This window comes from Aphidius gifuensis, linkage group LG2, assembly GCF_014905175.1.
Source record: "Aphidius gifuensis isolate YNYX2018 linkage group LG2, ASM1490517v1, whole genome shotgun sequence".
In the NCBI taxonomy this organism is placed as follows: domain Eukaryota; kingdom Metazoa; phylum Arthropoda; class Insecta; order Hymenoptera; family Braconidae; genus Aphidius; species Aphidius gifuensis.
The window spans coordinates 16376386-16390693 of NC_057789.1; the positions used below are offsets into that span (position 1 = coordinate 16376386).

A 14308-nucleotide genomic window follows, 5' to 3' on the forward strand; every position below is an offset into this window, starting at 1 on the left:
CAATCCCATATATTGTATATGGGGCGCAGGCGCTTTTCACTTGATTTTTTACAGTGTAGTCGGATTTCAGTTCTGTCTGTGACGTCAGAAGCGCCCCGCAACACCCGCAATAAATTTGTGCATAACCTCCTTAAAAAAAATTCCATTTCACGGTAGGCCATACGTTACTCGGTTGGTAAAGAAATCATCACTTTAGTGGAAAATGGTAAAAACACTATTTTTTTTTTCTAATATAATAGAACCATGGTTTGCAAACAAATAAAAATAGAAAAAAAAATCCAAAATAAAAAAAATTAACCAAGTGATTTCATATTTTTTCTTGGCTCAGTACACCCGATTTTTTTTTCCGATTCTCGAAAAAAAGTATCGAGAATCGATACATCGGCCCAAAAAAAGTATCGAGTAAAAGTACTCGATACTTTCCGATTTAAAATCGGCTTGTCGATACATCGGCAAAACCCGAAGACCACTAGATCATTGCCATTTTGATAAAATGTTATGGACAAAAGCGGTTGATCACTGAATTTTTTTTAAATGTTTCAAGCACAATAAGTGTCGTAAACTAATTTTTCAAACGAAAAAACTTGCATTTTTATAGGACTCACCGCACCAAAGTAAGTATTCGAGACTATTCTAGAATTTTATTCAAAAATATTCGATATAAAACATTCTAGAATTTTCTCATGAATATTTCTGGTTGTAAATAAATTATTTTGTACATTAATAAATGACGTTACATTTTAATATATGACATCATATTTTAATAAACTGATACTTCCATGAAACAAAATATTCAATATCACAATTTAATAATCCGATATGAAAAATATTTCCTGGAATATTTCTTATTATTGCCAGCTATTATGACGTTATAAATAAATAAACATGACGTCATTGAAGAACCTTTTAGAATGCTCGATGACGTCATTTTGGAAGTTTCTAGAAACTTCTAGATGCATCTCGAAAGTTCTAGAAACTTCGAGATTTCTACCTCCCTTCCCCCGACCTAGCCCCTGATTCCCGACCCCTGCCCCCTTGACCAAGCTTCACCCCCTCACCATGGCCTTAAACCGGCCCTATATAACTACTATAATGAACAATCTGCTTTGATTAACGTGCATAATTTGATTCATGGTGCTGATGATGTCACTGAAATAGGCTGCAGCTTGAGTGGAAAAAATGCGTTTCCTTATGAAAATTGTTTAGGAAAAATTCAGCTATTACTTCGTTCGCCAACACACAAAACTGAGCAATTATGTAGACGACTATATGAGAATTCTTGTCTAGACAAACAAGCTCCATTAAAACCAGAATTGGAAATATTCAGAGAGACACGTAATGTCAAAAAAATCAAATATTAAAAAAAAATACTGTCAACAAAGCATCTCAATAATATGGTACTTTCGAAGGACAAAAGAATTTTAAAAATTACAAGAAATGTTCGCAATGATAATAATTGAATTTTAATTGATGAAATTGAATAGAAAAATCGATGTCTTATTTTTTATGTAGACTGGAACAATGATAATGATCAAGATTCAATGCAATCTGGAACTCATGATGCTTGTGAGCTTCAAAGTCATTCACAACCAGGTACAAAAAAAATATTATTAGTTAATGTTGATAATAAAATGGTCTCTTTACAATTAAATTTATCAGCAAATACTCCAATCAGAACATTTGTGTTGCCTTTACTTTATTACTAAACTATATTTATAAATTTACAATATTTTTTTGGCATCCGTCCTTAAAAAAGACTACATTACACCCGTATTTTCATGTGTAAAGTTTTCAATATACACATTAATAAAAATAATGTGTAATTTTTCATTTTACACATTGTTTTGACTGAAATAATGTGTAAAATAAAAACTACACATTATTTTTTTAATTTTTAATGGGAAACGACCAACACAACTAAACATTGTATGACGGTGTGATTTTTTTTTTTTATAAACTGGTGCAGCCCTCTGACGACTAAACATGTTGAACATAACTAAACATAACCATGGCTTTGTATACTGTAACTGATTTTTCCACCGATAAAGTAGAAGACTCAGTTACTATGGGATCAACGAGGATTTCTCACCATCCTCCTCTCTTACCGCCAGGAGGGAGCCAGCTGGTATATAACGGCAACGAACGGACCGTGGGGTAGTTTCGGGAGCAATGGTCGCCGACGGCCATTTCGGTAGCGACTAGTTCAGTAAGAGATGGTAGAGGGGCGCGGTCCACCATATTAGTTTCAAAACGTCACTCTGGCACCATTACTAAAATGTATATGATTTTTAATATTGGCCGGGAGCGTAATAACCTCACCCCGCGGCGGCGGTTATTACCGTGATCATTAACTTTGGTTTAACTCACTCGCACAACCTAAGTCAATACGAGAACGAGGATATTCGTACCTCACAGGCTTTACCAAATATCCTCCTATTGCCTACTCACTCTGGAGCACCAAGTAGCCGAACATAAAGTCCATCCGCAGCCACGCTGGTCTTAAAAATGAAGAACAACATACATCATGTATGCTGATGCTTGCTCATCAAGCTCAATCATTTATTTCTAATAAACCAACAACATTTAAATAAGCAAAAAATCATGAAGATTGAGAACATTGGAATGTTGCTATGAATAAAGAAATAAAAGCATTAGAAGAAAATAAACTATGGAACATGGTACATGCTCCAAAAAATGCCAACATCCTCAAGAACAGATGGATCTTCAAAATAAAAAAAAAATCAGATGGATCCATTGATAAATATAAAGCAAGATGTCAGCAAAAAGAAGGTTTTGATTATACTGAAACTTTCAGTCCAGGAGTGAAGTATGACTTAATAAGAATAATGATAAAATTAACAATTATAAATGGTATAAAATCAAGACAATTTGATGTTAAAACTGCGTTTCATATGGTGATCTAGATGAAGAAGTATATATTAAACAATCTGAAGGATTTGGAGATGGCACCAATAAAGTCTGTAGGCTGAACAGAAGTTTATATGGTCTTAAACAAGTTCCAAGGTGTTGGAATGAGAAATATGTAAAAAGAAAGATTTGGAAAGAATTTGCTTACACAAATTCAATCTACATCCAACCGAGGCTGATCCTTGTGTTTTTAAATCACCCGGAGATTTGAATAAATGTCTGTTTTTAGCCATATATGTAGATGATGGAATCATTCTATCAAAAGATAACTTTTAAATAATTAAATAACTCCAACATCTACTAAAAGAATTGGAAATAAAAATATCAAATATGGATATGTTTTTAGGTATTCAACTAAAACATGAACCCGATGGATCAATAATAGCTTAACAAAAATTATATATATACAAAAAGTATTAAAAAGATTCAACATGAAATCAGCAAATACTGCGAGCATTCCATCAGATAACCACCAAGATGTAAATATACTGACAACAACAACAACAACAACTGATGAAGCAAAAAGTATTCCTTACAGAGAAGCTGTTGGAAGTCTACTATTTCTTTCATTGATGACCAGTGTTGGGTAGGTATGAAACCCATTGTAATTTACAATGTAATTGAAATGTAATTTACATGTAATTTACACCTTGTTTTGTACATGGTAAATCACACGACTTGCGCGTTTCGCCGTGGAGAGTCTGGAACTCAGTATTTCGTAGCCATTTTGCAAACATATGTTTAATGTTTCTATTACTCACGATGTTTATTATTTGTTGTTATTCTTAATATTATTCTATTCTCTAATTAGCATTAATTTGTTCTTGTATTATATTAAAAAAATTGTAAACAATGTCAGGTGGCAGGCCATTACATAATTATTGGGAAGAAGGAAGTTTTCGTCGTATCATTGATACAAAAAATCACAAAAAATAAGAAAGCATATAAAATGTGCTTATTTTGTAATTTATTTTGTAATTAGCAAAAGATAGATGAAAAAAAACACAGGTAAATAAAAATCGGTGTATACATTCTCAGTAAATTGAAGAAATATTTACAATTATTTATTTTTACTGTATTTATTAATTTAGAAATAGTTGCACGAAAAACAATCTGACACCCAGTTCCAACATCTTGATTTTTCTGGTGATAAAGAAAATAACAACAATGATGCTGGTCTAATATTACTTGATAATACTGAGCAAAATATTGAAATTATAAGTGCATCAAGTGATGCTCTAATAGTTAATGATAAATCTCATGCTGATAATATTTTATTTGTCAATTTTCGTTCTTTTCCTATAGAACGAGAAAAAGATTAGATGCTATTTTTAATAGAACATTTAAATGAAGAAGGAATGGAAGGTATTGGAGATTATAAAGATTTATCATCGAACCGAAAGACTGTACTTAAGATGTATTTTATAATTGTTTAAATAAAAATGATACTAAACGTCGTTAAATACAAATGTATAAATATTTTGAATAGCTGAATAAAAATTTTGGTTAAATATAAAATCCCAAAAAAAAACTCTGTGCTTAACAGATAATCAATAATTTAATAATTTACTAAAGATAATATAAAGATATTAACTTTTTTCTACAGAACAACAAATAAATATATAATATGTAATTAGTAAATATTTGATACAAAAAAATTATTATTTTTTTCTTGTGTAATATTAATATAAAATTCTTGGTTAATGCAAAGTCGTATAAAATTTTTTAATTATAGGACTAGCCAAAAATGTTCTATAAGTCATTTTCAAGTTAATTCAGAGAACGATAAATTTATTCATATACAATTAAATAATCGTAATTATTAAAAAGATTCATATGCAAAAATCATGTTTATTTTTCAACTAACTTTGCTTTTTTTGGCACACATGTTTTTAAATTTTTTTGTTAATGCCATTGATTATAATATTATAATGAACTATATTATATAAACTCATCTCATAATTATGTTCGTTCGTTCATTTATTTATTATTGTCATGAAGATTAGAGAACAGGAGATCGAACTTGGGTATTTCAGATGGGACGGTATGTGTCGCCGAATCATGAGTTCTAGTCTTCATGCCCTTTCCTATGATGGGCGATGGAGTTTTGCTGGGTCTGTTAAAATTTCAAGTTTTACACCTGTATATTTTAACATTGCATCAAATGCTAGACCCGGGGTGGTAAAATAATGAAGTGCGTCTAGACTATAGGTAGAAAAGCAGCTGAGACGAAAATTATCAAAAATATCTGCCATCAACAGTACATCAGTTTTCAAATATAAATCAGAATATTCGCCTAATGTTTTTATTTCAAAATTTTCCTAAATATTTTTATCATGTACATAGTCAGTATTTGAAATGTCAGCATTATTTAATTTTGAGAAAAATTTTTTTTTTTTGGTGGAAGAGTTGTTCCAGCTTGTTTTTCTCATGAGTCAATAAATTCATATGTAAATGGCCCTTCCCTGCACAATAAGTCAAAGAATTCATTGTCACATTCACTGCATGTTATAATTTTTTGGTCATTGCTCAAATCAGATGAGAGTCTTTCAATACTACTTGGCATAAATCTGAATGAGTCAATAAATCTTGATTCAACAACAGTTCTATCAATTTTTTTCGTAGACGAAATATATTTTTCTTTGCTTATTGGTAAAATGTGTATTTGACCCTCGAATGTTTTGCAAAGTCCTTGTATCGAAAAATGTGAGTCAAAAAATGTTAAATTGTGCATGACTTCAGGTATAGTGTAAGACTTTATATAATTAATATTACACCTGGCATGAGCTGGGTCACGATATTTTCCGCTGAAATTGCATTTTCAAATTCTTGCTCCTGTCTCACAGTCAATTTTTATATTGGTACTATATTCGAGATAATATCATTAATCTGACGAGCTAAACTTTCCAATTCTTCGATGAATCATTCGACACAATTTTTACTGCGATTCATTTTGTAGTATGATAATGAGTCATCATAGCTACACTTTACATAGTATGCAGCAATGAGCGGAATATGCTCGTTAGACTATGAATTATCAATTGGTTTGAGAATACATTCCAAATCAGCATATATAACGAAAGGTACGAGTTCTTTGTACCGATGATTTTTAAATTTTAATATATTGTTATTTTCCATTGGCATATTCATTCGTGCATGATTAATTTGACAACAGTCGGACAAATGTTTTTCCAAAAATATTTGTGATGTAAAATAATTCAGAAATCTATTACATATATATAAACGACTATTATATTGTTTGGCTTGTAAACTAACGAGACGTGAAAAATTTTTAATTAATGCAAAATGGAAATGCTTTTTTTTTCTGTTTTTGTACATATTTTTCTGATTCATTTCCACCAGATCATCTATATCCATATTATTATGATTATCATCATCATCATCTGAAAAATATTCATCAACAAGATTTTCATGATTATTTTTTTTTTTTTTTTGTCATCATTTTTAATGTAATGTTTGACTATCACAAATATTATCACTCAAAAATATACGAGCAATTATACTTTTTGTTGGATTATTATCAACTATTGCGTAAACATTAATTTTTAATTATTCAACCTTTCAAATTTTGGTATGTCTCACAATTTCATCCGAAAAGATATTCCATCATACGATAACACTGTACTAAAATGTGGATACGGGCTTACACAAGATACGATTGCTTGTACTGGGCATAACGCTGCAGTTACTCGCAAAAAACAGAAGCTATCTTTATTTTTTACATCAATTACAGCTTTTTTTTTCTTTATATCATTAGGCATTTCAATGAATGTAGAAACACCTCTTTTTAATGGTTGATATCTGCATACAGTAAAAATAATGCTTTGAATTCTTCGGAGACTTCAACCAGAAATAACAAGATGGAACTCTTCAATTTTTTTTCAATAATGGATCAAAAAAGTGCTCGTCAAACCACTCACCAAGATTTGTTGTTGAAGTATAACTGCATTTTTTGTAACAAAAGATTTTATTTCTCTCACTTCTTTATCAGCTCTAGAAACCTCATATTGATAATGCAAACATGAATTCATCTGTGAGTCCACAATTACAGTTAACTGAGCATTAAAAAATTTAATTAACTAAGGATTTACTAAAATCCATATAACAATAATATCAATGGTATTAATAATAATAATAATAATAGTATCCTTATCAACATTATTATAAATATTATCATTAATATCAATATTATTGTTATTATTATCATTATTATATATTAATAGTATGAATAAGAATAATAATCAATAATCATATAAGTATAGTCAATAAAAAAATTTTTTTTAACTAAACATCAGTCAATTAAACGTTTCAGCTGCACATATATAACAAATAATTTTTATTATTAGTAATTATAATCATTAGTAAATAATTTATTACAAATAACCGAATATTCGCCATTATTTTTCAAACAAAAAATGATATATATTTATTTTTTGCAATTTTAACTATGAAATTTGAAGAATAAAGATTCAAATGTAATCAACTTGAGAAAGGTTTTTTGGAAAAATCTATTTAAATACAAAATAAATTTAATTCATATCTTTCTAGTCAAATTTATAATTTATTTTATATTTTTAAAAAATATAATTCAAATATAATGTAGCGATTCTCGCTGCCTTATAGGCTGATCAAGACCAACCAAACGGAAATCCTCCAACCAACACTTCGTTTTATATTTTATTATTTATTATTTCGTCTTGTATATTATTATCATTATTATTTAGAATATTTTTCCCACCTTTCATCAAGATGAAGAGAGGAGGGATAGCTTTGAGTGGGGACAGCTTGGTAGATCCGAGCTACTCTGAAATATCTCGGGCTGATCTAACTCTCTTGGCTGTAGAACGTGGTAAGATGCACACGTTTCGTGATCAGCTTTTGTTTTTACGTATATTAGGGTACTCATGTGTCTAGCTGGAGACCCAGCAGACACGTGGATTTTGTAGGTTAGTTTTGGGGCGTTGTCTGTGTAAATCACTAGACAATGTCAAGCATACATTTTCGTTTTGATTATTTAATTTAGTTAATTTGATAGATTCGCGGTCCTTTTGTTTATTTATTTAATTAATTAAATTCAAGGTTGCGAGTAAGTTTTGTATTACGTTTTTGGATTATCGAGATAACGTTATGTATTTTTGGATTTACTTTTAAGTTTTGAGTAAAGAAATATTACGTTTTGGTTTTTGAGTATAAAATTAATAATGTGTCTTGTTAATTATTTTATTTGTGTATTAAATAAATGAATTGTTTAACGTGCTATACTTCTTATTAGGAAGTTTCTTGCACGGTGCCTCTCCTTCTTTAAACATTTTCCAACCGTCAATTCCTACAACTCATTTTTGCGACAAACATGGATGTCGACTTTGTAATGCGTTCAAACTGTACCCGATTCCTATTATAGCCCAGGGAAACCATGAAAAACCTGGGCAGTACAGCCGGCTTGCGCCTACCACTCGATACATGGCGTCGGTGGTCGGGATCGAACTCGAGACCTCCTGTCTTAAAGTCCGAACCGTTACCGCAGTGCCATATCGTTGGTCTATTTGTGTATTAAATATTTTTCCTTGTGACTTTATCCGGCCCTTCTACCACAACCAGCACACTGAGTGATTCTAGCGTCCCTCTAGGCTAATTATTGATACGTTGTTTGGTTATTTTGGTTATTGTTTCCGGTTGTTGGGTTTATTTGTTCTTTCTATTTAGTGTTTCTCGTATGAATGCCTTTTTCGAGTTTTAGGGCAAATTGAAAACTACACGATTTTAACATTAAAATAATAACAATTGATAATTTTGGATATTGAGTTTGGTTAGTTTTGTGTTTCGAGATAAATTAATAAATGAACCAAATAAAATAATTGATAATTAGTCCGAGAAGGTAACAGGCAGCAATGCCACGTTACAATAAATTATATTTACTTTATATATAAAAAAAATTAATGTTGCTTACAATTTAATTTTTTTGACTGCATTAATTCCTTAGCTACTTCTTTTTTCTGGTATTTTAATTTATCAAAATAAATCATATTAATATTATTTGTCAAATAAATAATTTAAAATACCAAGGAAAAGCAGCAGCTAAGAAAAAATGGAGTGAACGAATTGATGCAGCTTACTTTTGATTTTCTTTGGCTGCATTAATTCCTTAGCTCTATTTTTTCCGGGGCCCATGCTTGTCTTTGGTTATTATTCATTTTTTAAACGAATTACATGTATTTTATTTGTTAAATAAATTAATAAAAACCAAAGAAAAGCAGTAGCTATCGAAAATACGAAGCTAAAGAATTGATGTTGCTTACTATTTATTTTCTTTGGCTGCATCAATTCCTTAGCTTTATCTTTTTCTTAGCTCCTGCTTTTCTTTGGTATTTTAACAAATGAAATCGATGCAATTTATTTAAATAATTTAAAATACCAAGTCGCCAAAGAAATTAAATCACAAGCGTTATCAATTTCAATTTTCAAAAAAATTGTCAACAATTTTATTTATGACAATATTGAAGTAGTTGCTATGTTCGTTTATGAAAATACACGAACCTGACTCATACACTGAAAATGCTCGTTATAGATTAATTTAAAATTTAAAAATTATCTTCGTCAATTCTAATTGTTAGTTTAAACAATGAAGAATAATATAAAAATTATAAAAAAATTTTCAACATTTTTATTTTTGACAATATTGAGCATTGAAGTAGTTGCTATGTACCTGTAAAAGAAACACGGAGCCTGACTTGAACACTGACACTACCAAAATAAACATGGTCGTGCTACACTCACACATACTTGGCTTACACACAGTTTCCATTCAAACTTCTGCTTGCAGTCTGCGTGCACCTATGCGCGCACGCACATCACAAAATGATATACAAAATGAAAAAATATTTGAAATAAAAAATAATATTATTATTCATATATATATATGGGGCATTCTAAGTCAAATCACGGAGTCATCTTCCTGACACCCTGCGATTTCGATAAGATGAGTTATTTTAAGTTGATTTGAGGCTGCAATTGAGCCATTAAGTTTTTCAGATTTTTTCATCAATTTTTCTAGACTCCATCATTTTAAGGAGGTTATGCAGAAATTACTCTTTTTTTTTTAAATATAATAAAAATGTTCTGAAATTTTGTACACAAGTAGATCTTTTCATTCTGAATACAACGGTATAATTATTTTCTTATGTTGATCGGTTAAATTTTTTGTAATTAATTATTGAAAATAATATTTGACATTGGCTCTTATGGAGATTTTAACCATTTTTTTTGGATAGAAATTATGATGAAAAAATCTTGAAAAAAATCACACATATACTAGGAACCGAGTTTTATTAATTGCGCGAAAAATTTTCATATGTTGATCGGTCAATTAATGAGAAATTAATTATAAACTTTACAAAAATTAGATGTGGCAACGGGTGTGTTCATTTTATTTTCGATTTATTTTTTCATCTGAGAAATTCCCCCGATAAAATTCCCTGGGCGTTCAATAAACTTGGGGATTTTTTTCGTGGTGTAAAAAATATTTGCCTGCGCGTTCAGAATGAGTGATATGTTCCCCAAACAATATGGCGACATAAGCAAACAAAACAAAAAAAACATACATGTGTCACTATTTTACAATTTAATTTATTAAATAATTAAAGATTGAAATAAATAAAATTATTTATAATAAAGAAAATTGATTGAGTCAATCGTCATTGATATTATTGTTGTTATCGTTATTGTTATTGTTGGTTTGGTTGTTGTTACTGCTGATATTTTTTTTGTTGATACAAAAGGTAAGTTAATTTAATTAAATACATCAATTTAATAATAATAAATTGATTAATTGAATAAAAAATAATTCTCTAAATCAATTGAAGTCAATTATTTTAGTTCAACATTCTTAAAAAAAAGTAACCAACAAACATAACCTATCATGACAGTTGTTAATTCATACTTATTTTACGTGGTTATTATACATACAATCATTATTTTATTTAAACAAAATAATAATTAAATAAACCAATGCAATTTTTCAGTGCAGTTATTGCTGAGTGTCTTGATGCAACTATGGCATGTGACATATGGACTATTGTGCCAGGATTCAATGGGGATCCCTGTATCAGAAATGAACAAGGACAAATATTGATAACAAATAATAAAGGTAAATAATTAATAAATTTACATTACTTAAAAAAAAAAAAAAAGAGATATCATAAAAAAGTATTTTTTGATTTAGAAATTTGTAAGTTTGTTGACTGCACTCCTGAAATAGATGCCCAATTTAATCTTAGTAGTGAGAACATTTGTATCCCTTCGACTAGTGAAGGTACATCTAGTGAAGATACATCTAGTCAAGGTACAAAAAGAAAAAGACGTTTCAATAATGCAGTAGTTAACAAGTCACGTGCAGTATGGACTTCTGAACTTGTCACTGGATTGATTGAGCTTGTTAAATCACATTAGCGATTGTTTGAGAGTTCAGCTGTAACTGATAGTGCTACCTGGCAAAAAATTGCTAATGTACAAAAAGTTTATACTCCTGATCGAATTAAAAACAAGTGGAGAGACCTTATGATAATTACTGTGATTATATATGGGCTTTAAATCAAACTGGTGAGGCACCTCCACAAGAGTGGCCATATTATGAAGCCATGCATGACATGTTAAAAGATGATCCTCGTACCAAGCCAGTGGCTCTTGCTTCATCATCCAAAGGGTCAAAAAACTTGCTCGAGCATGAATTAGATTAAAATTTCGTTCACGTGCTGTTAGTACATGATTTGCCACAAACGGTATGATACACCAATTTTCCAGCGGGTATGCTTTATCACCGATGATGAATTGGTTGTTGTCTAGGTATAAATTACGTCTGTGGCGAAGATTATTATATATATCAGAGTTTCAAAAAACTCTGACATCAGCAACTGCACCAGGATAACCAGCAAAACAATCAAGAAACAATAAACTGTGGTCACATACACACGGAGAGAAAAATATACGAAATTTTCATATACAGTATATGAAAGTTGCACCAAATCTGCTGGTATATGAGAATATCATATACTGTATATGGAAATTTCATATACTACATATGAAAAAATCATATATTTGAAATTTTTTAGCTCAAAGCTAGTATATGAAAAATTCAAAACATTCTAAAAATTATTCATGTTATAATTTTGTATGATTAAATTTATCAATTTTATTGATATGAAATATTAATTAAAATAATTCAATATTTATTCAATTTATTTCATTATTTTATATTTATTTATTATTTTAAAATATTAAATAATATAATATTATTTGTTTTTATTTTATATGAATTTTGAATAAAATATTTGGTTTCCATTCTTTTATATTTTACTTAACGAAAAAATATTAGTATAAAAGCGAGACCCGGCGATACTTGCGAGACGAGACCGAGACCGAAACCGAGACCGAAACCGAGACTCGTTGAATCTCGTCTCGTCTCGTACCGCATGAAGCCTTAATTGTGTATGAACTCGGTGACAGGTTTTTTCTTGACATTGAAAAGTTTCTTCGTTGTCATGTATATTTGTATGTTTCAAAAGCTTTTCGATATTTTTAAAATACTTTTGGCAAAAAAAAGCAAATTACTAAATTGCATGCCATTTTTCGAAAAAAAAAAACGGAACCGATTATTTTAAATATTTTTTAGAGAATATGGTACACAAAACACGTATTTTGGGCATTTTTAGTTTCTGCTTTTTTAGAAATTGATTATTATTATTATTATTATTATTATTATTATATTAAAGTCCGGGTTCCCGGATCTGATCCAGATCAGGACAGAATAAGGGAAGCCGGATCCGATTCAAGTCCGGTAATTCAAATCGAATTCAGATCCGGAAAGAGTCAGGGAACCTAGATCCGGTTTACACTAGCCAAACCCGACTGAACCCGGAGATAGCTTTGAAAAAAAATAAACTTTGATTAAAGTCCGGCATTCTGGATCTGATCTAGATCAGGACAGAGTGAGGAAAGCCGGATCCGATTCAAGTCGGATTACCCAGATCTGATTTGGATCCAAAAATATTCAGGAAACCCGGATGCGGCTTATCTTAGCTAAACCTGACTGAACCCGGATGTTGACTTGATCAGGAAAGCCGGATCTGGTCAGCCTCAGCCATAACGGATGCAAAAAGGGTCAGAATACCTGAATCTGGATTACCTTAGCCATACCGGATCCGATTCGGATCAGGATCCAGCTGCCCGAATCAGACTGAAATTTCTACTCGGGTGACCTTGTTTGGGATGTGTTAATAGAACCTGGACACGCTTCACTAAAAACGGATCGAAATAGGCATCCTGATCTGATTTTGATATAAATTCCTGAAATGTAGTATCCTGACCAATTTCCGATCAGGATGAATAGTTCAAGAATAATAACGGGAACACGATTTCACTCAGAAAATAAAAAGTTTAAACATCAAGTTTAAAGTCACAAAGCCACTAACTACTATAATTAATAATTCTAGAATCAAACCTTATAAGTAACGTCCCGACCTAAAAAATTCGCAGGTCCAAATTTGTACAGCAAACTTTCCAGCTCTGCTTGTTTCATTTTTCGTGACTGTTTTCCTCCGGTACATTTTGTTTCTTTCTTCTCTCCATCAGAATGTTCTGGCTGCTCTGACGAATTATACATATGATCTTTCTCATCGCGAGTTGTTGGATTCCCTTCACTCGGACACATTGTTTCGAATCTCGAACGTGCAAACCGAAGTTTTTCGATGACACACGGATTCGTAGACTTCTTGAAGGTGCTAATAATTTGTCGAGTAATAAGCAGTGCCGCTAGTTGCTAAGGAAGAATATCAAAAGAAAAATAAGTAAGTATTAACTATAAAATGGCATTTTCTTAAGGCAAAAAACATGAGCCCATTTTTTAAAGCCATTTCCGAGTTGTACGAGCATTCCTATTGTTATTCCTATAGTCTGTATTTCACGATGTTGCTATGGTGCTTACAAAAATCGGAAATAATATGTGAGCTTCTAGACTCTGGTAATAACGAATAATCCAAGGGTATTCAACATTTTAGGGTGAATGATACAGTATTTAATATTGATGACATATTTCGGGTGACAGAAATTTTAGTCAGTGTGAATTATTAATATGAGTAATTGACATGATTCTTTTATACGTAGTCTTTGCGAAGAAAATTTGATAAAATTTACTTTCTCTTTTTATACTCGTTTTAAATCAACAGCCGATAAAATTCTAATCCGTTACTGGTTGAAAATTCAAAATTTTAATAATCCAGCTAGTTTTTTAAGACGAAAAAATATGAGCCCATTACGGAATCTCTATTCAAATTCTCTATTCTATTCTTTTTTTTTTTTTTTCTCAAAA

The 14308-nt window shown here is 30.6% G+C and overlaps 1 protein-coding gene across 4 annotated transcripts in view; it reads right to left on the reverse strand.

The window, feature by feature from the left end:
- Nucleotides 1-14308, reverse strand: part of LOC122849215 (anoctamin-8-like) — a 317470-nt gene that overhangs the window by 76042 nt on the left and 227120 nt on the right. For all 4 annotated transcript variants that reach the window (XM_044147874.1, XM_044147875.1, XM_044147873.1 and 1 more), the window contains one exon: nt 13442-13759. In XM_044147874.1, the coding sequence (XP_044003809.1) occupies nt 13442-13759 (318 nt within the window). The remainder of the gene's footprint in view (nt 1-13441; nt 13760-14308) is intronic.